General features: G+C 36.7%; 1 protein-coding gene and 1 long non-coding RNA gene across 4 annotated transcripts; one reads left to right on the top strand and one right to left on the bottom strand.

The window, feature by feature from the left end:
• Nucleotides 1-1,760: 1,760 nt before the first annotated feature.
• slc1a3a (solute carrier family 1 member 3a) lies at nucleotides 1,761-25,115 on the bottom strand. Of its 3 annotated transcripts, XM_052556918.1 has the most exons (11): nucleotides 24,906-25,038; nucleotides 19,977-20,086; nucleotides 18,390-18,612; nucleotides 17,234-17,371; nucleotides 12,851-13,055; nucleotides 12,724-12,766; nucleotides 12,340-12,611; nucleotides 6,180-6,413; nucleotides 4,756-4,950; nucleotides 3,880-4,014; nucleotides 1,761-2,527 (listed from the first exon to the last, which is right to left on the bottom strand). In XM_052556918.1, the coding sequence occupies exons 1-11, from the start codon at nucleotides 24,955-24,957 to the stop codon at nucleotides 2,320-2,322; spliced, it is 1,815 nt and encodes a 604-aa protein (XP_052412878.1). In that variant the 5' UTR covers nucleotides 24,958-25,038; the 3' UTR covers nucleotides 1,761-2,319. The 3 variants fall into 3 exon arrangements, with proteins under 3 accessions (XP_052412878.1, XP_052412877.1, XP_052412879.1); XM_052556917.1 differs by lacking the exon at nucleotides 19,977-20,086 and having other exon boundaries at nucleotides 24,906-25,115; XM_052556919.1 differs by lacking the exons at nucleotides 1,761-2,527; nucleotides 19,977-20,086 and adding an exon at nucleotides 2,534-2,966 and having other exon boundaries at nucleotides 24,906-25,115.
• On the top strand, nucleotides 18,548-23,956 carry LOC127958130 (uncharacterized). Its single transcript, XR_008153984.1, has 2 exons — nucleotides 18,548-18,638; nucleotides 23,173-23,956. It is a non-coding gene; the product is annotated as an uncharacterized LOC127958130 (long non-coding RNA).
• Nucleotides 25,116-26,752: the final 1,637 nt, after the last annotated feature.

Raw genomic sequence — 26,752 nt, 5'->3', positions numbered from 1 at the left:
ACATTATATGTATTGATGTGGATATGTATATATTTATTAATACATAGATTAGTAAAAAAAAATAACGTTAATATAATGTATATTATATTAATATGCAACCATCTTTATATATGACAAGTAATGGGAATCCTTACACTAGTTGTATGATCATTACCTTAAAAATAATGTTTAGGTATCTTTTTGAATAGAATATCGGATAAACTCAAATATGCTATTGGATATTAAAAAACTACACATTATTGCAATTTCTGATGGGTTTGGGAGGGCACCGTTAACAGACTTGTGTTCTTGTAGGAACTTCTTGTAGGTTATAACTTGACCTAGAGCCTTGTCCTTTGAGCCTTTCTGTAGTTTCACTTCTCACCACTGGAGGGCGACTTAGTATAACAATTATGGCTAGCGGACACACCTGTAGTTTATTAACGACTTTATTTTAAATTATTTGTCTTCTTTAAGACACATAATTCTGTGTAGCTATATGAAATATATGAGCTATAATACTGTGGCTTCCATTGCCATTAATTTTCATATATATTTCAGTGCTATTCAAGTCCAAACTAAAAACCAATACAAAAGTTTTGTATAAAAGCATCTCCAAAACCAATACATGCAAATCATGTATTTTAAAATGGACAGTTGTTGTTACTTTTTCTTTAGCATGTCTATGTAAAGCACTTTATATACAAAAGGTCTATATGAATCAACTTTTCTTTACATTTTGTTATAGCACAGTATGTAGTGACATGCATACATTGTTTTTAGTTTGGAATATGTGTCAAAGCAAAATGTTTGCTCAGTAACTGTATAGTTATGTAACACTACGAGATTTTTAATGTGTTTGGAAATGCAAAATATACTCACACTCACCTCAAGAAAAGTACTGGTATCGGTCAAGAAGGACATGATACAATTGTGTCAACTAGGTTTTGACATGAACAGAGATTAGATTGATTAGACATTATTATTATGGTAACACCATGTGCTTGATAAGAACAGTAGAGTAGTGAGCGATTGAGAAATGTCAAGGATGAGCAATTCAAGGCTAATAATTCTGCAGAACTGGTGCTACATTAAGTATAAAACATTTAACTCCTATATTGTCACTTCAAAGGTAAATTTATTGTTTTTTTGTTTGTTTTTTAAATGAAGGAATAGTTTAAAGGAATTTACTATTAATTTGCTAATAATACACTCACTCTCAAGCCATCCATGACATCAATGAGTTTGTTTCTTTATGAGAGCATACATGGAGAAATTTAGCATTCCATCACTTGCTCATCAATGGATAATTCACAGTGAATGGGTGCCGTCAGAATGAGAGTCCAACAGCTGATAAAAACATCACAGTAATCCACACCACTCCAGTCCATCAATTAACATCTGGTGAAATGTGTATCGTTGCATGTTTGCAAGAAACAAATGCATCATTACGACATTTTTAACTTCAAACAGTCCAAAACCGGTCTAAACAAACATGAGGATTTTGTTGTGTGAGGACAACAGGAAATAGATTTTTCAAGTGTTATGATGGATTTTGGCTGAAAGTTATGGTTTAAAGTTAAAATATCTTGCTGTTTATTTATGGACTGGAGTGGTGTGGATTATTGTGATGTATTTATCAGCTGTTTGGACTCTCATTCGGACGGCACCCATTCACTGAGGATGCAAATTAGGTATAAAATAGGTAACATAAGAATCACTAACCTGTTCAGGATGCTTGCTAAGAACACAACAGGTAATGTAAACGGTCCTGGCCAAAATGCTCTTTAGATTTCTTTATTTTGTACAAAGTAACAGTCATTTATAAAAGTCTTAAAATAAGATAATTACATCCGTTTTTCAAAAGCAACTCGTGCGGTCTGAGTGACTTTCCAACTTATTTTCACTGATAAAAGTTGTGTAGCATGGAAACATCACAATATACGGTTGTTTCTGGACTCACAGCCTCACTTTCCGACTTAAGCTGGCAAACTTCCCTTCCCAAGTGTTTCATAACAACCAGTTTGATGCTTCTTCTTTTAAAAAAAAGTTTTTCCGGCCCAAGTGGAAGCATCAGTGTGAACATATATTTTTTGCATAATGACATTGAGTTTTTCTCTTGAATTAACAAAAACAAACATGCATCTAGAAAATTAATAAAAATATGTACAATGTAATCAAGTTGACTCCATTTACTCTGCAATGAAACAGTTCAAAGAGGACCACACATGTCCATCTCTGCTCGCACTTTTGGTCTTCAAAAGGCATATAAAAAGACTTGAGATGAACAGTCATTAATGTTTGCACAAAAACTCCAGATTTTCCTCAGGAAACAGGCAGTTACATATCAGTCTCACTGTCAGGGATCTTGGCATTCCTGCACTCGCTCTCCTGAGAGACGAGCTTGTAGGACTTGGTCTCTTCCTCCTCCATGACAGAGTTTCCGATCACGGTGTCCACAGTGCACAGCTCGTGACGTGACAGGTGCTCCACAATGCCAGCACCAATGGAGTCGCCCAAAACATTCGTGGTGGTGCGCAGCCGATCTCTGAAGCAGCAGATGAAAAGAAACTGATTTATTTTCATGGTGGAAAAATGCTGTGCTTAGTCCAAGCACACCACAACATCTAAGCCAAGTCATCTCCTCATCAATGAGGATTTATTTCTCTGGTTTACACAACTGGATGTCATATGAAGCTTTGTTGTGCTCTGAGGCCATCATATAGCTTCTGCTTAATAAAAACAGTTCCTCCATCTTGTGTGATGTTTTTGCTGACCCATCTTTCCTGGCATGAGTGTTCCTCAGAGTCTGAGTCCTCCTCTAAACCTCACAATGCCTTTTCTGTTCTGTACGCTGCTTTAACCAGCACATCATCTCTGACGACAAGATCCCTGACTGAACTTGAATTCAACGACTAATGTTTTTCTCGGAATAGGCCACAAGAACATGCTGTTGGATGTGGGTGTGTTGTTCAATGGGTCCTAGGCTGATAGACATTTATTTATTTACATTTTTATAGAGGTTAGATAGTGGTAACAGTCACAAAGAGCCATTTCTAGCTGATGAAGTCACTGAACTTAAAACACAGAAAAATATTATTATTAATGTAATTTAATATTACAGACTATTAAATATTAACTTTTTTTATTATTTTTTAAATTGTATTAATTTATTATTAATTTAAATTATTAGTATAAATTAAAAATATTTCATTTCTATTTTTATAAAACTTTCTATAACTTTTTAAGAGAAGTAATTTCCACAAGGCCTAGAAATTATTATAAACTGAACAAAACCTCAGAGGTTTTATAAATCACTGCTTAGTGAACTAGTAACTCAAATTAATTAATAAATTAATTTATTATTAATTAAATTGGTAATTATACATCTAAAATAATTATATCCAACATTAACTGGATACAAACATATGTAGAGCAAATCTCAACTGCCTGATTGTTTAAATTATCACAAAATGAAAACTATATTATCACACATCTCTCTATATATATACATAGTTGGATACCCAGTATATTATATCAAACTTTATTTGCATACGTACAGTACACTCACTAAAGCAATATAATTGATATACTAAATCTCAACTGCCTATTTATTTTGTTAATGCCAATCTCTTTATATAAAGTTTGAAGTTTGTTCAACTTTATCTGCATACAGTATATTCACCTTGAAATCACAATCTGAACATTTCTAGATTTGTATTTATTTGGACAGAACTCTGTCTGTTTATTAAAGCTGATGAGTGTAGTTCTTCAGATACTTTCTCTTGTCCAGTGTAATGTTAAAGTACACATTGGTTTCCCTGAAGTCACGTGTGGGATGATCTTAAACACCAAAAAACTTTGAACGTTTGTAACACACACAAAAAAAATTGTACTCACAGTAACCAATCAACTGCAATTATTAGACTGATGTCATCAGTGGGCAGTCCTACAGAGTTCAGCACTATCACCATGGTAACCAGGCCAGCCTGAGGGATTCCAGCTGCACCAATGCTGGCTGCTGTTGCTGTGATGCTTTCAAATTATACAGACATGCATTCAAAAATCATTTTCAGTCAGATAAATACAGAACTGGTGTGAGAAAGCAACTATCTCTAAGGCAAAACACTACAGGCAAATTTTTTTGTTTGTTTGTTTGTTTTTTTGGTCATTTTTTAAGATTTTGGGATTGTACTTTCAGAACATGTCTTCTTTCAGACTAGTGGGAAGAAAACATCCAAAATGCAGTGTTTATTTTATTACATTTAGTCTAGTTGCATTTGTATATTCAATTACAATACAGTTTTTTAATGACTGCTTTCTCAAAATATATATTTTTAATATATTCTAAAAACTTTTACTGGTTCTTACGTTTTTTACATATACAATTTTACAGTTTTTGTCTGAATTTATCTGACAGTATTTTTGGATTTATGGAGTTATCCATATATCCAAAACAGATATCCAAAATCATTTTGAAATATGTCAACATGTCAAGTATGTCAAAAATAAAACTAAAAACCAAACTTTTGATCCTGGCTTCATTCATTGCTCATATTTTTGTTATGGAAATGTATGCAAATTAGTGCAGTTTTACTTAGACAATGCCTCATCTGCATTTTTAAAATGTAGTAGTACAATATTTAATGTCTTAATGTTCTGTGATTAGTCAGCTGGGGAAATATGGTGAAATCTGTTAGTTTTCACCTGTGGTGTCTTGCCTTCACTGAATAAGAAAAAAAATATTTAAAACTTATTTATATAACATAACGGTACCTGATGGTTAGGATCTGTCCAAAGTTCAAATCCATGTTATTGACTTGTGCGATGAAGATGGCAGCCAGAGCCTCGTACAGAGCGGTGCCATCCATGTTTATGGTGGCTCCAACAGGCAGCACAAAACGGGTTACACGTTTATCCACATGGTTATTCTCCTCTAGACACTTAAAGGTGATGGGCAGAGTGGCAGAGCTACAGGGAGCAAATTCTGTCATCATTCACCGATCATCATCATGTTCCAAACTCGAAAATGTAGACGAAAGGAAAATGTCCCATCTTTTTCAGTGACCGGTGACGGTGGCAAGACTAGTTTCAACAAACCCCATAAAAACAATCCATATTGAGAATATAAAAAACAGCATGTAGTGGGTGACTAAAATATTAATCACATTATTTTTGGGGGTAAACTTGCCTTTTTAAACATGTTGGGAAACTCTCATGCTAGCGCTACTGTAAAATAACCCTTAGGAAACAAGTCTCTGATATGAATCTGTTTGATGATTCATTTACTGAACTGAATCGTTCAGAGCAGCTACTGAATCAACATCTTATTATTTTAAAGGAGACATATTATGCCCTTATTTGCAATATGTAATATAAGTCTCTCTGCTTGTCTCCTCTGAGGCTGTGACTCTAAATAGTGTTCTGTTCTTAAACAGACATTAAATAGTGTCTCCTTTTTTGAAGCCTAAAGTGGGCGGAGCGGGCCATCACTATCTTGGCAGTGCGTCACACCCAGATTATTGAAAATTGGCAAAGAGGCGGGAGCCGGTAGCTAAAGCCACACCCACCTATAGCTCAACGGTGGAGACCGCAGCAATCCACTTGTCACTCAAGTGACCATGCCCTTAATGATGCATAACTGCCCCTCACAGTTGTCATGAAGGGCAAAATTACCTATATAGAGCAAAATTATTTTTTGCACTATTTTTGCAATAATTTTCTGCTGTACAGTTTGGCAATTTAACATGGGGAGTCTATGGGATTGACTCCCTTTTGAAGCCAGCCTCTAGCAGTCGATGAATTACAGTTTAAGTCACTTCTGTGTTGGTTTCATGAGAAAGACCGGAAGGCTACTGTTTGGTGGAAACTTACATTTTAAGGGGCGGTAATATTATGATAAAATCCTATTGCCACGTCACTAGACGAGCTAAATCATACCCGCTCCTTTTTTTAGCCGCTTGTACAAAAAAGCTTACCAAAACAAGGTTACTGGGTAAATCTTTTTCACTTTCCTTGGTTGGTAGATGCATCAGGGATCTGATTATAGCAGTTAAAACATATGTCAACTTGAATTGATATCCGTAACAAGTTATCATTATTTTCAGCGATATCCGTATTGAAATGATGCAAGCTCTTTGGAAAAAAAATGTATTAAAATATATATATGTATTGAAAATGATTTAAATGTAAAAGCTCACCTGGAGGAGGTACCGAGTGCAGTGACAAGGGCTTGCAGAAGTCCAGCAATGAACACAAATGGATTTTTACGTGTCACAAGGAAGTAAAGCAAAGGCAGAACGATGACTGCATGTATCAGTAGGCCAATGAATACTGTGATGGTGTACATGCCCAACTGGCCTCCCATTTCTGACACATCATCCATCTCAACTATCTTTCCTGCGATCAGGAACAGTATGCCCAGGGGAGCGTACCTGAGGTGGGAAAACAAATTAGATAGTTATTACTGCTTTGGAAAAAAAATAAATACTGTAATACTTAATCAAGGCAAAGAGAATGTCCTTAGTTGTCTAATAAAGTATTTTTCTATGGTCATGTTTTGACTCACGGTGCTTCAGAGTGTGACTGAAATGTAATTTATAATCTAACAACATGATATCTGAATGTCGAGGAGGCGTTTGCATGCGTCAATATTGGGTTTCGCCAGTTCATGTAAAAAATTACTCAACTAAAGTGATTCTTTTTTAATTAAGACAGTCGAAACGATTCACAAAACAGATCCAAACTCAGTCGTGAGTTACACTGTGTACACTTCTTCGTACATCGGTAACTCAGTTAACTGGATTTGATTGTTGACAATTTGGCATGATCTTGGATTGATTGGTTCTTCAAAGCTCATCCCGGAGTAGCTGTCATAGCAACAGGTCTGTAAACTTAAACCTGCTCTGGACTGGAGCAGGCTTATTTAATGTTAACAGGATTAGGTCGCATCTTTTTAAGAAGAATAGATACTTCAAATCTGTCCGCTACCACCTCTACTTTATAAGTAGAGTATCCTACTCATCCAGGGACATTAATTTAAAATAATAATAATAATTACATTTTAAAATAATATAATTTTGTGTAGTCTTTCATACTATAGACACAGACATTTTTACATAATAAAATAATTATTTCATAATTGTATTAGTCTTACACATATAATGATAATGTAGATAATGTAGAGTCGTGCATTAATTTGAGTGGTGACCACTATTATGGGACAGGCTTGATGGAGGGCAGGAGATGCAGATAACATGATCTTGACCCTTAACCTCTTAGCTCTTTGACCCGATTGCTGATTGTGGGTTTCGAGTATCTTAACCAGGGGTGTCAAACTCAATTCCTGGAGGGCCGGAGCACTGCAGAGTTTAGTTCCAACCCTGCTCCAACACACTTTTCACATAAGACTGAAGAACTTGATTAGTTGGATCAAGTGTGTTTAATTAGGGTTGAATCTAGAATCCGGCTCTCCAGGAATTGAGTTTGACACCTTTGATTATACCATAGACAGAAATATCTAGACGCCTCACTGGCCGCTCGACCACATGTCAACATCGCCGCCATATTGGAGCGGGCAATTCTCCATAACTCTCATATCAGGACAGAAGAAAACATACCGGACTCATTTGGAGCTTGGGCATCAAAACGTCGCACAATAATAAAAACAGATCTCGGGGTATTGTCTTTCACAGGTGTCAGAGTATTAATAGCTAGCGATATCGCTACTGTAGTTTGGTGTGAAAGCTGAGACTTTATAAGAATTCAAAGTTTACATTAATTATTATTCTTATATTGCAGTTTATATCATAAACTAAATTGTGTTATGACAGTGTACAGTACAGTACAGTATATGTACAGTGAGCACTTTGACAAGACAATGTCAGACTGTCAGGATTAGTGATGGAGCTAAAGCACCTGTCTTTAACGTTACTTATTTACAAAGATTAAGTTTATCATCACATGATTATAAGGATTTCATAGCTTATTTTAAAACTGTGAACTGATTATATGCATGTTTTCTTTTTTCTTTTTAGCCAAGGAGACAAGACTATACCTCCACAGCCCAAGGTTGTTTTTGTGCTAGTTAAAACCCAGAGCAGCCCTGAATGAATGGCCAGAATGCCCCCCCACCACACCCCCCCCCCCCCCCCCCCCCCCCGCCCCTCTCTCTGTAGTAGACTTCCAGGAGCATTTTTTTTTTTACCTTAATTTTTATAATGATATAATTACCTTATTAAATGTTTCAGTCATTTGTCAAATATTTGGAGGTGGATTCTGCATTCTATGTAAAGCATTTTGAGTGCCCAGAAAAGCACTATATAAAATATAAGGATATAATCACAATACTATAGACTGCATTTAAAATGATTTACACAGGCTGTTAAATGCTGACCATGTACTGTATGTTTCTTTACACAAAACTTCATAATGTAAATAGCCTAGAAATTAAAAACACAGGAACTCATAGTGAGTCAAGCTGCAATATCACAACAAAATCATTGTTTATTATTGCTCTTGATGTTATAATAGTGATTATTAATTTTGATTAATAGAACGTTTTTTTTTTTTTTTTTTTTTTTTGAGGGGGATAATCTCATATTCTGGTCTGTGTTAAACATAACTATACTTTGTCATTTTGTTGTACAACGTAAACTGCACACACTCCATACAGTCCTATGTATTAACCGTAGACTGTATAAAAACATGGATGTAGTGTCTGTGACGTCACCCGTAGGTTCCTGAAGAGCGTTTTTGAAGCTCAAAGTAGGCGGAGCGGGCCATCGCCATCTTGGCAGCATGTCACCACGCGTCACTCCTGGCCACACCCACCTAGTTCCCTGTGAGATGTCATTTTGGAGCCAGTCTCTAGCGGGCAGCCGATGAATTGCAGTTTTAGTCACTTCCTTGTTGGCTTGATGAGAGAGAGCAGGAGGTTGCCACTTGGTATTAACTGAGCAGAAACCTCTCACTCTCTCTTGTGAAGCCTACATGGAAGTGACTACAACTGCAATTCATCGTAGAGCTGAAGATCTTTGCCCGAACCCGATGGGACCCGTTGGGACCCGACGGGTTCGGTCGGGTTCGGGCTTAATTTCTATCATCTTACTCGGGCACGGGCTGGGCTCGCGCTTGCGCTCCGGTTTGCGAGGTAAACAAGCGGCCATGTGATGTGTTTCGATTAGCGCGAGAAAGATGGGAAAATGAATGCTGAGCAGGTGTAATGGAGGCTTGCCTCTGGTGATTACGTTTTGGTTGCACCAGCAACTAAAGCAAACTCTGAGGTGTGGAAAAGTTTTGACCATGCTTATAATGAGAATAATGAGTGAATAATGACGCACCATTCAGTGAGCGCAGGAACGCGCTGAAGACATCTACAGTGGATTCAATCATTTTCCTCCACAAAAACATGTAGACCTAGCCTAATCTATGTGAGTAAAGGTTTTTCAAATGATAACTAAATATTCATTGAGTCTTAAATGCATAATGTTGACAGAGTATTTAATGTTGCCATTATTCTTTTATTAAATAAAGCAAATCCGGCGGAGCCTTTTATCTTAATTTCGTTATTGGCAAATACCCATCTTAATTTAAAATGTATCTTAATAATTTTTTTTTTTAAATGACTCGTTTTTATTGGTGCGTTGGTCTATTTATAGGTTAAATGAGCCTATGTCTAGAATGCTGAGATGTTAAGATGTCACAGAGGACTTATTTTATTTCTTTATTCCAACTTCCAAGTGGTCTAGTCTACGTTAGTTATAAGTAAATTATGTTAAAACATGAATAAATTACTCATTGTTGAAAAAAGGCAAAAGAGCTGTGTGCGTGCGCACATTTGAATAATGTCGGGCTGTAAACGGGTTCGGGCTTTAAAAAAGCTGTCAATAAAAATGTACTTGTCGGGCTCAGGCCGAAACCTGTCGGGCTCGGGTCCTGTCGGGCCTAATTTATAAGGCCCGATTACAGCTCTAATTCATCGGCTGACCGCTAGAGGCTGGCTCAAAAATGGAGTCATTCCCATAGATCCATAGACCTATAGATGTTAAAATGCTCAACAGCAGACAAAAAAAAAAAAAAAAAAAACTTTTACAGCCTGGTTCAAAAAGTGGATTTGGTCTCGTCTATATAGCTAATTTTGCCCTCAATGAGGGGGCTGGTTTTTTATTTTTTATTTTTTATTTTTAATAACTCTTCTGTTTAATTTATATTAAGCCTTAAAGTTTTGTATAATTAAGGGCGTGGGAACTGGGAGTGACTGGTGGATTGCTGCTGCTGTCACCACTGTCAAGATAGGTGGGCGTGGCTTCAGCAACCAGCTCCCGCCTTTTTGTCAGTTTTTGATTATGCAGAAGTGAAGTGGAATGACGCGATGCTAAGATGGCAACTGCCCGCTCTGCACACTTTGAGCTTCAAGTTCAAAGCTTGCCTTTCATCATTTCCCCAAAGATCCTGACAGGTCATTATTCATGAAAGTGTAAAAATATTGTGTGTTTTGAAGTGGGTTGTAGCAATGTGTTATGCAACTGCTAACTTTAACTGTTTTTAGTCTAGTAGTAAACTTAAATACTTTTAAGAACTGCAGGTCCTAGCCATAGAAACCATAATAATGATTTATATGGATTGTGACACTAAGTAATAAGCTTATGCAACTTTACACATTTACAATTACTTACTATATCATTATTTACTATAAGGCTACTCCACTAGATCAGATATATTGCCTGGAGCACACCAAGCCGATGGTCGGCCGTGGGGAAGTTTTTTTTACATCGGCCCACTTAGTTTTCTCAATGTGTTCTGCATCGTCAGCTCAAGTTGGTCCCCGATGGCTATTTTTGGCTGATTCCACATGTTGAATCCGCATCAGGGCTCGTTGGTCAGTAGGGCCATCTGATCATTTTGATTGGCTGTTGCATGAGAAAAAACGCAGAATGGACGTGCTACTTGGCCGTCGGTGTCGACCCCACAGTCTGCATTCATTGCCACTAATTTGTTGGGGACAAAGGGAAGACTTTAAAATATAGTCTGTAAAAATAAACTGTTAAAAGAATTTGATGATCACTAGTCTAGTGATTGTACATTATTGCTGTCATCGTTCAGGCAGTATTTCAGCTTTAATGTATTTTATTAATTTTTTTAATGCCCCTATCATGCCTTTTCAACTATTACTATTACCTATTATTATGTGCATTTTGTGAAGACGCTGTGTCCTATGCTGTGAGTAAATTTGTTTGATCACATTTCATAATTACCACAAACTTGCCAACACTGGAAACTGAGAAATGTCCTGCTCCAGTTGTGCTTGTGAATCGGTCTCTTGTCGATTAGCCATTTCAACTGTTTTATCATCAGACTCCGGCTCGAGTTGGTAAGCTACAATCCATACCATCTTTTCTATGTATTTTCAATGTTGTAATGGAACGTTCTACAGAGTTTTGCCTCTTGATCTTCTAGACTCTTTGACTGCACCATCTGTTATTTTTCCAGTCACACCGGATTCGAAACGGGAACTGGGCTTTAATGGGGTTTTTTTTGGTTCATATGATTCATCATGAATCACCAGTGAGTAAAAGCATCAAATTTGGTACAAATTTATAATAAAAATATATGCAAAAGCTTACAAGTTTACAGCTATAACTTTATAAGTGTTGTGATCCCTACTAAATTAGGTCGATTGCGCTATTTAAAGGATAGTTCACCCAGAAATGAAAATTTAGCCATCATTTATGCTGGTAATCAAACAGTTGATGGTCCCCATTTACTTCCACTATTTCTTTCCGAACAATGCAAATCAGTGGCTACCAGGAACTGTAAACATTTACTAAATATATTCTTCTGTGTTCAACATAAGAAAGAAACTCATACAGTTTTGGAGGTCTATATGTGTAAAGAGGATACGTAAATGCCAAAATGTTCATTTTTTGGTGACTTGTTCCTTTGAAAAAAAATTCATTTAAACAGACCCAAATTCATATGCTGACCAGTGCCATATATATGCCTATTAAATTTTGCCATTTAAATTGTAAGTCAGTGCTAACAATTTATTTAGACTTTAAACCCTTTTTTTTAAACTGACAAATGATTGAAAATATGGATTTCTCTATTAGCATCTTAGCAGAGCAATTAAATTCTCAATTTATTATATGAGGGCCAGTTTTTAACTCTTTCCTCTAATTTATTATGTTTTAATTGCTAATGTTCCAGTAAGTCTGCTTGAAATTAAAATGACAAATTCAGTCTGGCAGGTCATGACATGGTTTACACCATTTCCATTCATTAGAAAAAAAAAGCCTGTTTGTGAAAACCAAGTACATAATGTGCACAAAAAGGAAAACTTTCCCTCTCTAAATCACTCACCACATGATAATGGCAACGAGTCTCATGATGGCCTCATTTATACAGTCAAAGAAATCCCGTAGCGGTTGCCCCCGTTCCTTCATTTTCCCAATGATGAAGCCAAAGCACATGGAGAAGAACACCAGTCCAAGCGCGTTGATCCCATTAACTGTTCCCAGCACTGGTATCACCTCTTCACGTTTGAGTTCCTGTGAGCCGTTACTCAAACTGAACAAGGTCTCGTTCACCAGAACTTTAACTGTGACCACTCGCTTGGCATACTGCGTTTTAAACTGATGAAGGTAGAGAGAATAGAAACCGTTACTTGGTCGTGTTTACCATCTTAGAGGAAACTAGGTTTTTAGTTTTTAGTTCGTCGCTCTTCTTAAGCAATGAAAACATTACCTGTTGAGTACAAGCTTGCACTAAATTAGGAGGAAACATGTTTCTATTAAAAATAAAAAAAAGAATATAATGTTAGAAGAAAAATAAAAACATAAAATTGTACATTTTAAAAAGTACTTTGGCATACCTGATGAGATCGAGGAAGGCATCTACTGGGCTGATTTGTTCGATCTTCTGCTGTTTGGTGAATTCGTCTCTAGAGCCTCTTCCCGGGTGGATGATGAGCACCATGATGATCCCGATGATCACAGCGATGATCGTGGTGGTGGTGTAGTAAACTACAGCTCTCACACCCATCTTCCCTGAAGTATGACTGTCCAGAGCGGCCATGCCTGAACACAGGTGACATTAGACTGCAATATTAGTCTGTTTCACATGATTCTGTGGATGCATTAATGCAAACAGCTGCATATACATACAATGACAGTCAAAAGGTTGGAAACACCTATTCATTCTACACTAGCATTCAAATGTTAAGGATTGGTAAGATTTTTTTGGTCACAGTTTAGTTTAGGGTTTAATTATCACCATTTACTAAATATTAACTGTGACTTATGTCTCAGTAAACTCCTAATTTGCCACTTATTATTAATAGTTAGGTATTTGTTAAGTTTAGGTATGAGGCAAGATGCAGAATAAGGCATTAATATGTGCTTTATACATAAATAAACAGCCAATATGCCAGTAATATGAATGATGATAAACTTCTAAGTAATAATGAGAGTTGGTCCTTAAAATAAAGTGTAACCGTTTTATTTATTTATTTTTTATTTTATTTTTTTCTGTTTTATGGTCACGAATGCTTCATTTATTTGAGTAAAACTACAGTTAAAAACTTCACAATTTTGAAATATTATTATAATTTAAAATAAATGTTTTAAATAGTTTCATTTATTCTTGTAATCAAAGCTGAATTTTCTTCACGGTCTTCAGTGCACATGATCTTTCAGAAATGCTTGATTTGCTACTTGTGATACATTATTATTTTTATTATCAATATTGAAAACAGTTGTGATGCTTAATATTTTACAATGATGCTCAACAACAATAGCTTGTATAGTAGTCAGACAGTATATTTTTCACGACTACCATTCATCATTTCTCTCTATAGGACAGAAACAGCCATTGTATTGAACTATGTTTTTCGTCCATTATTGTGTATGGTGTGTGTGTGTGTGTGTGTGTGTGTGTGAGTGTGAGTGTGACCTCTCCTAAGTAGTGATGTCACTGACCCCAACCCCATAAAACCCCTCAGCTTTACACCCATCTGCACAGATCATGTTCTCATCCTGCCGCTCTCATTAGTTCTTGTCTCCATGATAACAATGATACTGCGTCAGATACTGGCACGGCAGAACAATGGAGACAAGGCTTAGACAGAACCTTAACCAGGCGAGAGATCAGGACAGGGGCGGACAGACAGAGTACAGAGAAGGCAATCTGAGTCAACCAGGGAGAGAACAATCAGGGAATCGAGAAACAGACCAAGGTCAATACACTAGAAAACAAAGACGGGTAATAACGCCCTGAAAAGACAGTCGGGACAAATCAAGACTTCGCAGGGACTGAGCGTTTGGTGACTGCTTATGTGTGTGTGTGTGTGTGGGTGTGTAAATGAGGTGCAGAGTGTGGAGAGTGATGAGGTGTGATCGTAGTCAGATGTGGTGTGAGTGATCAGTCCCAGGTATGAGGGATGATGGGAAATGGAGTCCGAATAAGAGTTTGTTAACATTCAGAGGATGGTTCCCTCTGGTGGTGAGGAGGAGGGGCTCGGGGGTACGGGAACCTCCTCTGTAACAGTCTTAGTCTCCTGTACGGAAGAGTAATTACCTCACATATACACACACACACACACACACACAGTATTCAAAGATGAATTGTGTGTGATCCTCACAAAGAAACTAAACTAATGAGAGCACAAGCTCAATCAGCTTATGGAATTTGTTGATAAACTAAGTCTGTCTGTTCCATCAAGCTGCTGTTTAATCAAAAGCTTAAATATTAAACTTCAGCAAGTGAATAATTACTCCGATTTTGAAAATACAGTAAGAAACTGGGATTATGATTTTGACACCGTGGACAATAAAGTGGGTGGAAAAATATTCAAACCATATCTAGAGATCAGAAAATCACAGATTTAAAGACAGACTTTTTGATCTGACTCATAAACAACGCGTGTGTGTATATGTGTGTATAGTTAGATACATGGATAGATATCCACTTTGTCTCTCTAGGATGGACACTCAGGATCTGTTGTTGTCTTGCTGGACGAAGACTCAGAATGAAGTCTGAATGTAGATTATCTCTTTCCTCGCAGGCTGGAGGCTCAGAACGTGGTCGAATCTGTTGCTGCCTCGAAGCTGGAGACTCGGGACTTAGTTTTTATTATTGCCTCAACCCTCACAGGCCAGAGGTCTCTCTGAATGAAAGACTCAGAACTTGCTCTGTTAGTGTCTTTTCCCTCACATAACTCAGTCTCAGTACAGAGGTTGATCTGCTTTCTTCTCACCCATGCAGGGCTCAGACTCAGAACAGTGGATCTTTTGGGAAGGTACCTTTATCTCTTTCCGATGAGGAAGAGATTGCTAACTGGCACCTCTCCATTTCCAGGCTGTGATTGGCTGTTTCAATCAGAGTGGGGGACACGGTGTTGCCCACCCTTATTTCCCCCTGTGGATCTTATTTGCATAGTCCAAACACAGTTATAAAAGTGTCACTAATGTACCAGTGCGTTTCTCACTTTCCAAACCACAGCCAGAATACATTTGGCAATGTTACAAACATGATGAAAAAAGATTGAACTGTCATGCATGCATGTGTTTGTCCATTAACAGCTGAGTTTGTGTAAGATCTTTTTTTAAATGGTGGTCACAGGCCAAAACAGTCTATTGGTGGGTGAAGGGAAGGAACTGCGTGTCCTGGGCTTTGTACCAAAGGTCTTCTTCTTTCCCTCTAATCTTCATGGTACTTTAGTTCCTGGAGAATAAATTCCTGGTACAGTTGTTCCGGGTAATTTCGGTGGAAATGCGGAATAAGATGTTCCTGGCTGTGGTCCTGGCATCTTTATCTGACAGCATTGGACAGTTTGCTTATGTTAGTCCACCGAGATCCAATTAATATGTAGCAAACCTTTATTCCACTATAGTGGTCAGAGAAAGGCTCCACCATAAACTGGGCCCTGGAATGTGCTGTCCACTACAATATAGTCATGTTTTCTTCAGGAAATCCAAAGATCTAGATTTTCCATTTATTTTCCCTTAGGTTTTAATGTATACAATATACTGTATAGCAATAACAACTCTGTCTGCATGGGATCAATTTACACACTATGTTTATAGTGATAATACAATACATTTTTAATCACAGTGACAAGTCCAACTCATATTTGCTTTGTAATTATATGACCGGGCAACCAAAGAACAAACCTTCCCACAGATTTTCAAATCAGTGTTACTTCATTTTAGTAACATCTAAATAAAGACTCAGTGCATCTTTATTTTGTCATTGTTTTGGCTTTTGCAGATTCGGTGTGTGAGACTGTGTAAGTGAGTGCAAGACAGAAACAAACAGCACATCTGAGAAGATCTTTAAAGACAGCTGCTATTCTATCTGTTGCAATAAGTGGATATGATATCAAACTCTGTTTACTTAATACACATTTCTGGTTGTATTGTAAATTACATTTAAAAGAAGTCAACATTATTCCAAAGAGAAACAAATAAATTGTTTTAATCATCTTTCATCAAAATGTAATTATTTTCTCCACTTCTTCCTTTTTCTGAGGAAATCATCTATATATTTTACTTTTTAACCCCTTTGCTCCTGCCATCTGACTCCATCTGACTTTTCACAATACAATCCATTTTTGCTAGATAAAATCAAGTCCTGCCATTGTTTTTCTCATTGAATATCATGTTTCACTCATGTTAGTGCAATGACTTGAGAATGCTGTGTCATGTTGGCTCTATAACATAAAAGCAGCTGGCTAAATATCAGAAATGGACAAAAACTAAAAGCATTGTCTAAGCATATATAAGCTGTGTTTGTGCCACATTTGTCCAAAATCTGTTTGTGGCATTATTTAGAAAGCGGCTAATGCTATTTATACACAAAGAATGTCTCTCTCTCTGTGTGTGTGTGTGTGTGTGTGTGTGTGTGTGTGTGTGTGTGAGTGAGTGTATGTGAGAGAGAGATGACTGAAAGGAGCTTTTGTTCATTTCTCTGTATGGCTTTGACCTTTGACCTCTTGTTTGTTTGGAAAGTGACCATCAAAGCATTGAATGTTGAACCTATGTTGACCTTCCTTAAGATTTATTTTTAAACAAAACTGGCCTAGAAGCTAGCCTAGCCTTGTTGAAGAGCTCAAAAATAACTGAATTCTTCTTAAAACTATTATTTTCTTAAGCTTATATGGTTTTGCAAATAGATTTACAGCTGCATGAGTGACCAAATCAGATTCGGCCTGTCCCCTTCCCCTGCTTCCTTCATGTGTTTGTCTCGGTGCTTGTACCTGTGATTAAACTGGACACCAGCAGGGGGAGCACCAGCATCTGCAGCATTCTCATCAGCAGCTCTCCAGGAAACGAGAAGTATTTCACCTCTTGATAGGACATTTTATATGGCCGCAGTCCGAACCCCAGAATTATACCTGTTAGAAAAACACACATCCACCTTTAATTGGTCTGTAAAAAAAACTTATGCATTCAGCATTTAGTTGCTCCGTGGTAGAGCATTGTGGTAGCAGCCCCAAAGGTTTTGGGTTAAATTCCCAGGGAACACACATACTGGTTTAAAAAAAAAAAAATCTTATAGCCTGAAGTGACTTTGGATAAAAGCAGAAATGAAATTAGATTTTTTAATGGTTGTTATGTAACATGTTTTTTATATATACTGAAACAAAGAAGAAAAAATGTAATGTCATGATTATGAAATAGTTTAAGTGTGCTATACCGTGTCAGTGCAATGCTGTCTTTGTCAAAACAAACCTAAAGAAAAGCTAATGGCATTTCCATCACAGTTTGGAACTAATCACAATGGGAAACAGGATATTAGATTGTAGTTAAAAAAACTAGATTTTCAGTTCATAATTTTGGTTCTAAAGTATCATAAAAATTATATTTAAATGTTCCATATTCCTTTAACAATTTTTTTAAAGCAAAGCTAAGGTTTAGTGTTTTATGATACCCAGTGTAAAAAATAAAATAGAATAAGAATAATGCTGTATGACATTTAATATGTTGCCAGAAACATCAATGTATATAGAGATTAATCAGCCTTTATTTGCCCATTTTGAGATTCACTAATTTATAAATTAACACACACACACACACATGTATATATATATATAACATTGTACTTTTTAAATACATATTTTTGTTATATCAATTTTTTGGATTTTATATTTAATTTATTTATTCATTAATATTACAATTTTTAACCAATTTTATATAACATGTATAGCTTTATATTTATTTTTATTTTGCATTATTATTATTATTATTATTATTATTATTATTTCTTCAATTATAATATTATTACATTTTTTTTTAATTGTATAAAATGTTTACTTCTATATTTATATGCATTTTGATTCAATTCCAATATTATTTAAATCTATGTTTGTTGGTGCTTTTTCCCCTAGGCACATACATCCAACATCATCTCACCAATGATGACAGCAAGGACTGTGAGGATGGGGATTGCATTGCGCCCGAAGAAGCCTTTGACATCATCAATGGTGATGTTCTGTACGTTGTTGCGCGCCTGCTGTGAGCGCTCTGTGATGCCATCCCGCAGCTGCAGACGCGTCTCGCCATTACTCTGAGGCATGCCTGATGGGGGCGCCACACTGGAAACGATTAACAGGAAACACTCTGTTTCGGGCGATAACTGCAGAGAACCAGAACAACATACAGGTAACCTCTCTAATGCAATAACCAGCTGATTAATAATAATAATAGAGGAAACTCAATTTTTTACTTTTTCTTACGAAATTGTGAGTCCACCGAAAATAAGTGGTGTAGGATTTACATTGAAACAATTGCCACTCAGAGATTACTAGTAAATTCCACAATTTTTTTTTTTTTTACAAGAGATACAGCAAGTAACATTGAATTAAATGCGACATTTTAGAAGGTAAAAAGGCTGAAATGGTATTTCTTGTAAAACACACTTATTTACAAATTGCGTGGTGTTTTCTTGAAGATTTGGCGCCACAGTGCTAGCATGCTGTGAGGAGCTGTAATTGTGTTTGCATCACAGCACAGTAAAAAAAAACTTCTTTCTTCTAATTCAGTATTCATTTATATTTTTCAAGTAGGTGTCTGCAAATCAAAAGAGATTAAACAATTGGATTTTTATCACATCTTCAAAAATGTATACAGTAATAGCACACTTTTCCTTAATCTTGCCGTATTATAGCAAGATTTGAGGCATCAAGGGTGCATGCAGTATTATAATAATTTGGTTAGTGGTTTGTTTAATTCTAACCTTAAGTATGAGCGACAATAATAATGAAGCTTGCCTAAAACTAAAACACTTAAAACAAATCTAAACTGTAAAAAATTTATAATAATAGTAATGATAATTTTTCACGGTTTAAAAAATTTGAGTGAATTACAAGAAAATACTGTTTGAGTTTTTCCATCAAATGTCATGTTAATTCAATGTGTTACTTTCCATTTTTATATTTTTTTTGTGAAAATTGTTTCTACACCATTTTCTTAAAAAGTTATATAAAATGTGTAGTTCACACTTAAAAAAATAAATAAATAAAGGTTCCAAACGGGGTTTTCTCCACAGTTCCTTAGAAGAACTATTTTTGATTTGGTTCCCCAAAGAACCTGTAAGTGAACAGTTCTTAAAAGAAACATTTGTTTCTCAGCGTTAAAAACATTTGATAATATTTATTTATTTATAAAAAGTGTCCACCTACTGCTGTATAAACTGAATAAAAAACAGAAACGTTTAGAAACATCAAGACATTAAACATATAATTGCAAAAATTTATGGTTCATTTGTGTTTTTTTTTTTTTTTTAAGGAATCCTTAGGTGATAAATAATCCAAAACCAAACTTGCAATGGTTAATGTTGAGACTGCCCTCTGTGTGCCAAAATTCATAACTTCCCTTCAAGCAGTTATTTGAGTTGCCATAAACTCCCAGAGCAGAAGAATAAGAACGCTAATGATTACATAGGTCCCTAAGCAACTTCAGTGATTGGCCCCTAATAGTATTGTGTTGAAAAACGTATACCTTGATTGTACAATTAAAATAAGCTGAATGGAGCACTGAAGTTTTTGTGTACATAGTTTCATTTTCTCTCTCTTTCATTTCCTCTCTTATGCTCTCAGTCTGTCCATGCCCTGTGAAAGGAATTGAAAGTTGCTGGAAGTGTTGTGACATGCTGAATACCTGCCAAATGTGTCAGAGACGAACATAAATTTAAACGTATTAAAACTAGTGCTGTCAAACGATTAATCATGATTAATCGCATCCAAAATAAAAAAAATTGTATACATAATGTTTGAGTAGTGTGTATATTTATTCAATGTATATAAAAGCGCACACATACAGTATATATTTACATTCATATAATTTAAATTATATATAAACATTACAGATTTTTCTTAAATATATACATATGCATGTGTTAGTATTTATACATGCATAATAAATATATATATTATGTGAGCAAAAAATATTTTGGATACGATTAATTGTTTGACACCAAAATGAATGAAAGCCAAAATGATTTCCAACTCTCTGCCTCTAGTCTATATTTACACAATACTGCTGATTTTCTAATGAAGCGGATAAAAAACTAGGCCACATTTAGTTCATATTCCAAGTAAAGAAAACTCATTTTGTAAGGAAAGCAGGAACACTTTACCTTGTCAAATTTAAAACATTTTTATACAGTCTATGATCCTATTGTCACTGTGTGGTGTGGGATAGAAGCACCTAAATGAAGATGTTAATGATACAATGTATTTAAAGGTCTCATAAAATGCATAAATCACTTTTATAAGGTGTTTGAACACAGTTGTGTGGCCGCAGTGTGTGAAAACAACCAGCCTATGATGTTAAAAATCCACTCAGTCATTGTTTTATAATTAAAAAAAATCATAAACACTCTCTCCACACGAGCAGTTCCAGGTTTCTCACTACTATGACGACATAGCTGGTGAAAGTCCCGCCCAATTGTGATGCTCTCTGCCCTATTAGCATATACAGAGCCCTGAGTGAATTTTCAAAGGAGATGTCCCGGGAAAAAAACGGAAAGGTCCTATACTTTCTGCTAACATTTTACACTGGATTCCCTCACAAACGAGGGTCAGTTCAGCGCTGGAGTTGTGCTGCTTCTGAAAAAGCGATACCAATGCTTTGTGCGCAAACGTCCAGACTACAGACAAAGTAAGCATCACGCCTCATATTTGTGCTACCAGGATGTTCATAAATAGGAATTTGGTAGTAAGCCGGTCACCGTAACACATGAAGGGAGTAGTGTTGCCAAGTCTTCGCAAACAAAGCCCTCCAGTGGACATGAAAAGAAATTTGCGGCAAAAGTGTTAAGGGGGGGGGGGGGTGAAATGCTCGTTTTCACTCATATCCCGTTAATCTTGAGTACCTATAGAGTAGTACTGCATCGTTCATAACTCCATAAAGTCTTTAGTTTTATTATATTTATAAGAGAAAGATAGTCTGTACTGATTTTTCCCGAAAAACACGAGCGGCTGGAGGCGTGACGTGTGGGCGGAGCTAAAGAATCACGAGCGCAAGTAGGCTTTTGCGTTGAGATCGTCTGAGTGACATTACCGTGAGGAAAAAACCATCATCCAAAACAAACCATGGCTAACAGTCAGATTCAGCCGTATATTTATGATCCAGAATCAGATCCAGAGCCTGAAATTGAACAAGAGCAGCAGCAGCAGCAACGACTACAGCAGGACGTCTCTATGTGGTATGTATTGAAACTGTATATATTTGCTTAGCGGTTTTGGAAAATGACTAAAGGGGGTCGCACACCGGACGAGAAGCGCAGAGCCGTGTCGCATCGCGCCACGTCTTTAAAATTCGAACACATTATTCTCTATGAGTGTACACACACCGGCGCCGCCATTCGCCGTCTGTCCACGGCGCCCAGCTACGACTCAGAACGCTGTTCAAATTTCTGCCGCGCCACAGAGCGCCATCTGCATAGTTTTATATTAAAAAACCCATATGTTATAAACTGAAACTGAAACTAAAATACAGTACATTTGTTTCATTCAAATAAAACATTACAAAGTGTTTGGTTACGTTTTCACTCAGGCTTTATAGTTGCCTAGACAACAGATACAACAAAACAATAACAGACTTATTATAACACATATTCTTTTCATTAATTAACGTTCAAAACTCAGCTTTTATCAATTAAAATCATATATTTAAAATAATAATAATAGATTAAGTTAAAACGTTAAAAGTTAAACCCATCTTGCTGTGAAATTAAGCTCGCGCATAAAGAATGTGCGCGTCCGGTGTGCGATACCTCGAGTTGTCCTACATGTGGCGCGACATGCTTATGCGCCGATAGCTAAGTTAACAACACAGAGATATTTGAAGCGGTTTTACTCACCGCATGCGGGTCCAACACACGATCGTGACCCTTTTTCGTTGGGACTGCATTATCCTTAAGAAATAAACGATGTGCAAATCCGGCGTCAAACTGGACCTTGTTTGTAAAACAAGCATCTTCGAAATGCAGGAAACAAACAAAAACACTTACACAACTCCGTTGATGCTCTGTAAAAATAAACTCCATCCACTGGTCCCTTAATGCTGTTTTTTTTTTTTTTTTGATAATCTGTGCAGGGTTGTCTTGCCCTCGCAACCAAAAACACACTTCTTTTGTGACATTTCGCGACGCTCTCGCTCTGATCAGTGAAGTCTGTTGTGCTCTCAGTGCTCTGCTATACAGGAGCGCGCGCTCTTCCGGCAGAAGTGCCCTAGGACCCATATAAGGAAATTCCGCTCCTCTAACATCACACAGACCCATACTCGAAAAAAACTTTCCGAAACTTGTGACAAACCGGAATGAGTATTTTGTATCCTTCAAACAACTTAATTTTTGAAACTTTGTCCATGTTTAGCATGGGAATCCAACTCTTTAACAGTGTAAAAACTCAGTATGCATGAAATAGCATTTCACCCCCCCTTTAAAGTAGCCCAATTCTACGGGACGTGGCAACACTGGAAGGGAGGTGGGAGCACCAGCTCATTCTTATTTAACATACACTTAAACCAAGCATTTTGGCTCAGACCCCAAAAGTGGCAATTTCAACAAACTATAAAAAATGATCGGTGGGGTATTTTGAGATAAAACTTTGCATACCCACTCTGGGGACATCAGAGCATGATTTAAAATATTGTGTCAATGCATTCAATCCACTTTTAATAATCCACATAGGGGTAATCCATAGAGAGAAAGCAGATGGTGCCAGCGACCGAGGCGGAGACAGGCATCCGGAAGGCCGTGGTGGATCCAGAGCGACAGAGGAATGAGATGGAGCCGGAGAGAAGGAGGAGCCTGACAGAGCCAGTGGAATGAGATGGAGCCGGAGGAGTGGAGTCTTGAGGTGGCGAATGGTCGACGACAGACCAAGGTGGAGTCAGTGGGACGAGGGAGCCCAGTGGAGCTGGTGAACTGACGGGCAACGGTGGAGAGGAGGGAGCTAGAGTCATGTTGGAGCCACTGAGTCGCAGGGCTGAAAAAAGGTGGCAAAATTCACCCAAGGACCATCTCCTGACTCCTGCGCTCTACACTCATCATTCAGGCTGGTATTACAGAAAGCTGAGAGGCAGCATCCCGTATAGTTGGTAAGGTTGGTGATTTCCACGAATAGTCTTGTATGATCCTCGAGGGAAAGGCTTCTCTGCTCCAGCATGAAAGAGGAAGCAGGCTGGGTCATTCATAATATGAAAATAACAACTTACAAAACAGGAAACCAAACGAGGGGAACACACGCCGCCTTTCTTTTTCAAGGTCTGGTCACACAGAGCCCATGGGGAATGAAAACAGTCCTCGGGTGTGACACCTGTCACATGAACTCTGATTGTGTGTACTGCATGTGTCAGTTTATGACACTCCTATTTTCCTGTTTTTACATTATATGCAGAATTTTGCTTGTCAGAAAGATTTTTAATGTTACTTTTAAGTTGGGGTAGAATTAAATAAATGCCAAAACTCCTAATTTTGTCTGCATACTCCCCTTCATCACCTCACATACCCCAAGGGGTACACATACCATACAAAACTAGTGTGCCTTATTATTTGATAAAAATTAAAATAAAAAAGCAAATTAAAAGCTAGAAATAAGATAATTTTAAGTTTTCTATATATACAAAACCAGTCAGAACAGTAATATTCTGAATGTTTTTAAAGTCTCTTCTGCTCACCAAGTCTGCATTTATTTGATCCAAAGAACCGCAAATACAGTAATATTGTGAAATATTTTTACTTTTTAAAATAACTCTCTTTTTTATTTGAATATATTTTAAAATGTAATTTATTCCTGTGATTTCAAAGCTGCATTTTTTTAGCATCATTACTCATCATTACTCACAGTCAGATAATCCTTCAGAAATCATTCAAATATTCTGATTTGCTGTTCCAAAAACATCTATTATGAGTAGTAGGAGTATTATTATGTTGAAAAAAGCTGAGTAGAAATTTTTCAGGTTTCTTTGATGAATAGAAAGTTCAAAAGAACAGCATTTAAAATATTTTGTAACATTATAAATGTCTTTATCATGTCTTTTGATCATTATGGTGCATTCTTGCTAAACATAAGTATTAATATATATATTTTTTTATAAAATGTTTTTACCCCCCTCACTTCTGAAATGATGGCTAATCCCCTGACTAAAATTCCCTCTCAGTCAGGACATTTACTCTTTGTACCATTTGCACACAGACAGTCACACTGCAAACAAGTGTCCAAATTATTTCATTAGAAGTCACTTAAGCATGTCAGCACAGGCCAGATGCGTCTGTGCTCAAAAGGTTACAGAGTATTGCTGCTATTTTCCTGTGTTCTAGGAACAGAGCCAGACCAAACATTGCGACTCTCCCTGTCACACACTTGGACACACATGGTCTGAGAAATCTCTCACATTTGGAACAATAAAAGAGTTACTCACATCTAAATAAGGAATTCTGTCCAACTCTTCCTCTGATGAAGATCCTCTGCATTGAGAGCCTGGAGAGAAGTGTGCACTTCTAAAGAAAATTGCAGGAGTTTGCAATGAAGGGACTACAAGTGTGAAGGGCGTGAGTGAGAAGGACAGAGAAGAGCCAATAACAGAGTGGAGGAATGATAAGAAGGGGCGGAGCATGTGGGAGGGGCTTTGGAAAGAGCTCCTCCGAATTTAGATGAAGAGATGGAGGGAAAAGCATGGGTTTGTTTTCAAATGCAGTCAGAGGCACATGGTCTGAAACCACTCTGTTTCTCCACAAACTGTGCACACAGCTTGTCACAGAAAAATAATTTGATCACCTAATGTAAACATCTTTGAGATGCTCTTTGGGTCATTTTCAAGTCATCTGGAACATGATCATCAAGTCTTATAACAACTTATCGGCTCTACTCCAAGTCAGTTAAAATGATATTCACAACCCATTTCACAATCTGATATATTTGCGAGAAGCGAGGTATTCAACAGAAGAACAAATATGGGAATGAGGTGATTTTGGAGGGTTATCCGAACATCGAAGATGTGGAGCTTATTTTTGCTAAAAAGATACATTTATTTAAAAAAAGAATGATTTGTATATGTAGTTTATGAATAATTGTAGAAGTTTAGCAGTGATAGTGTTGTGTGAGGAAATTAAGTATATTGTAAAAAAAAAAAAAAAAGTAAAAATGTAAAAAAGAAAATTTGTTGGTTTGTTTAATACATGTTTATTGTTGCAATGAAAAACAGACCTATATGAAAAAACATTAGATATATGTAAAATAAATAAAGTTAAGTTCATTATTTTAAATAATGTAAATATGTTGTGCTTTAATAAAAATCTGCACAAATTTTAAATATGCATAAAAATATTTATAAAAGAAAAAACAACAAACAAAATTTATTTGATTATTTATTCATCCATTCATCCATTAACATTAACATGTCCATATTACATAACATTAAAGCTGAAGTAGGTAACTTATTTTTTACATATTTGTTAAACCTGTCATTATGTCCTGACAATAGAATATGAGACAGATTAACTGTGAAAAAATCAAGCTCCTCTGGCTCCTCCCAGTGGTCCTATTGCCATTTGCAGAAAATACATTGCTCCAATTAAGAAACAACCAATCAGAGCTGCGGTCCGTAACTTTGTTTGTGTTCAAAATGTAGAAAAATTTATATAATAAGCGAGTACACCATGAATCCATTTTCCAAACTGTGTTTTTAGCTTGTGCTGAATCACTAGGGTGCACCTATAATAAGTGTTTATATTCGGACTATTTTAGATTGCTTCGGGGGTACCACAGCGGAGTAACCCAGTACCTTTGTGATTCTTCATAGACATAAACAGAGAGAAGTAGTTCCGGCTACGATGTTCTTCCGCAAGACGCAAGCAGTTCTGTTTATTAACCGCTAGAGCATCAAAAGTTACCTACCACAGCTTTACATATATTTTCCTTTTAAAATTAAAAAACTTTTTACACATTTTTTTATAATGAATTTATTTATTCAACTAATACATGTTTGGTGCTGTATAGAAGTTGGATGTTGTGTGGCATGAGGACGCACCTTCTGGCAGGGGAGAGTAATGTCAGACCCTGATCAGTGTTTTGTGTGTGTTTGGCTCCCTATATTTCCTTATGCCCATATTTGGTCATGTTCCTGTTCTTGTTTAGTTTGTTCCATTGATGTCACCTGTGTTTCCCCATTCTCCTTTATATCTAAAGGGTTAGTTCACCCAATAATCAATATTATATCATTAATAACGCACCCTCATGTCGTGCCAAACCCGTGACCCCTTCTTCAGA

Source organism: Carassius gibelio, chromosome B5, assembly GCF_023724105.1.
Source record: "Carassius gibelio isolate Cgi1373 ecotype wild population from Czech Republic chromosome B5, carGib1.2-hapl.c, whole genome shotgun sequence".
NCBI classification, from domain to species: Eukaryota; Metazoa; Chordata; class Actinopteri; order Cypriniformes; family Cyprinidae; genus Carassius; species Carassius gibelio.
The sequence above is the reverse complement of the archived record's forward strand: the minus strand, read 5'-3'. Positions and strand labels throughout refer to the sequence as shown.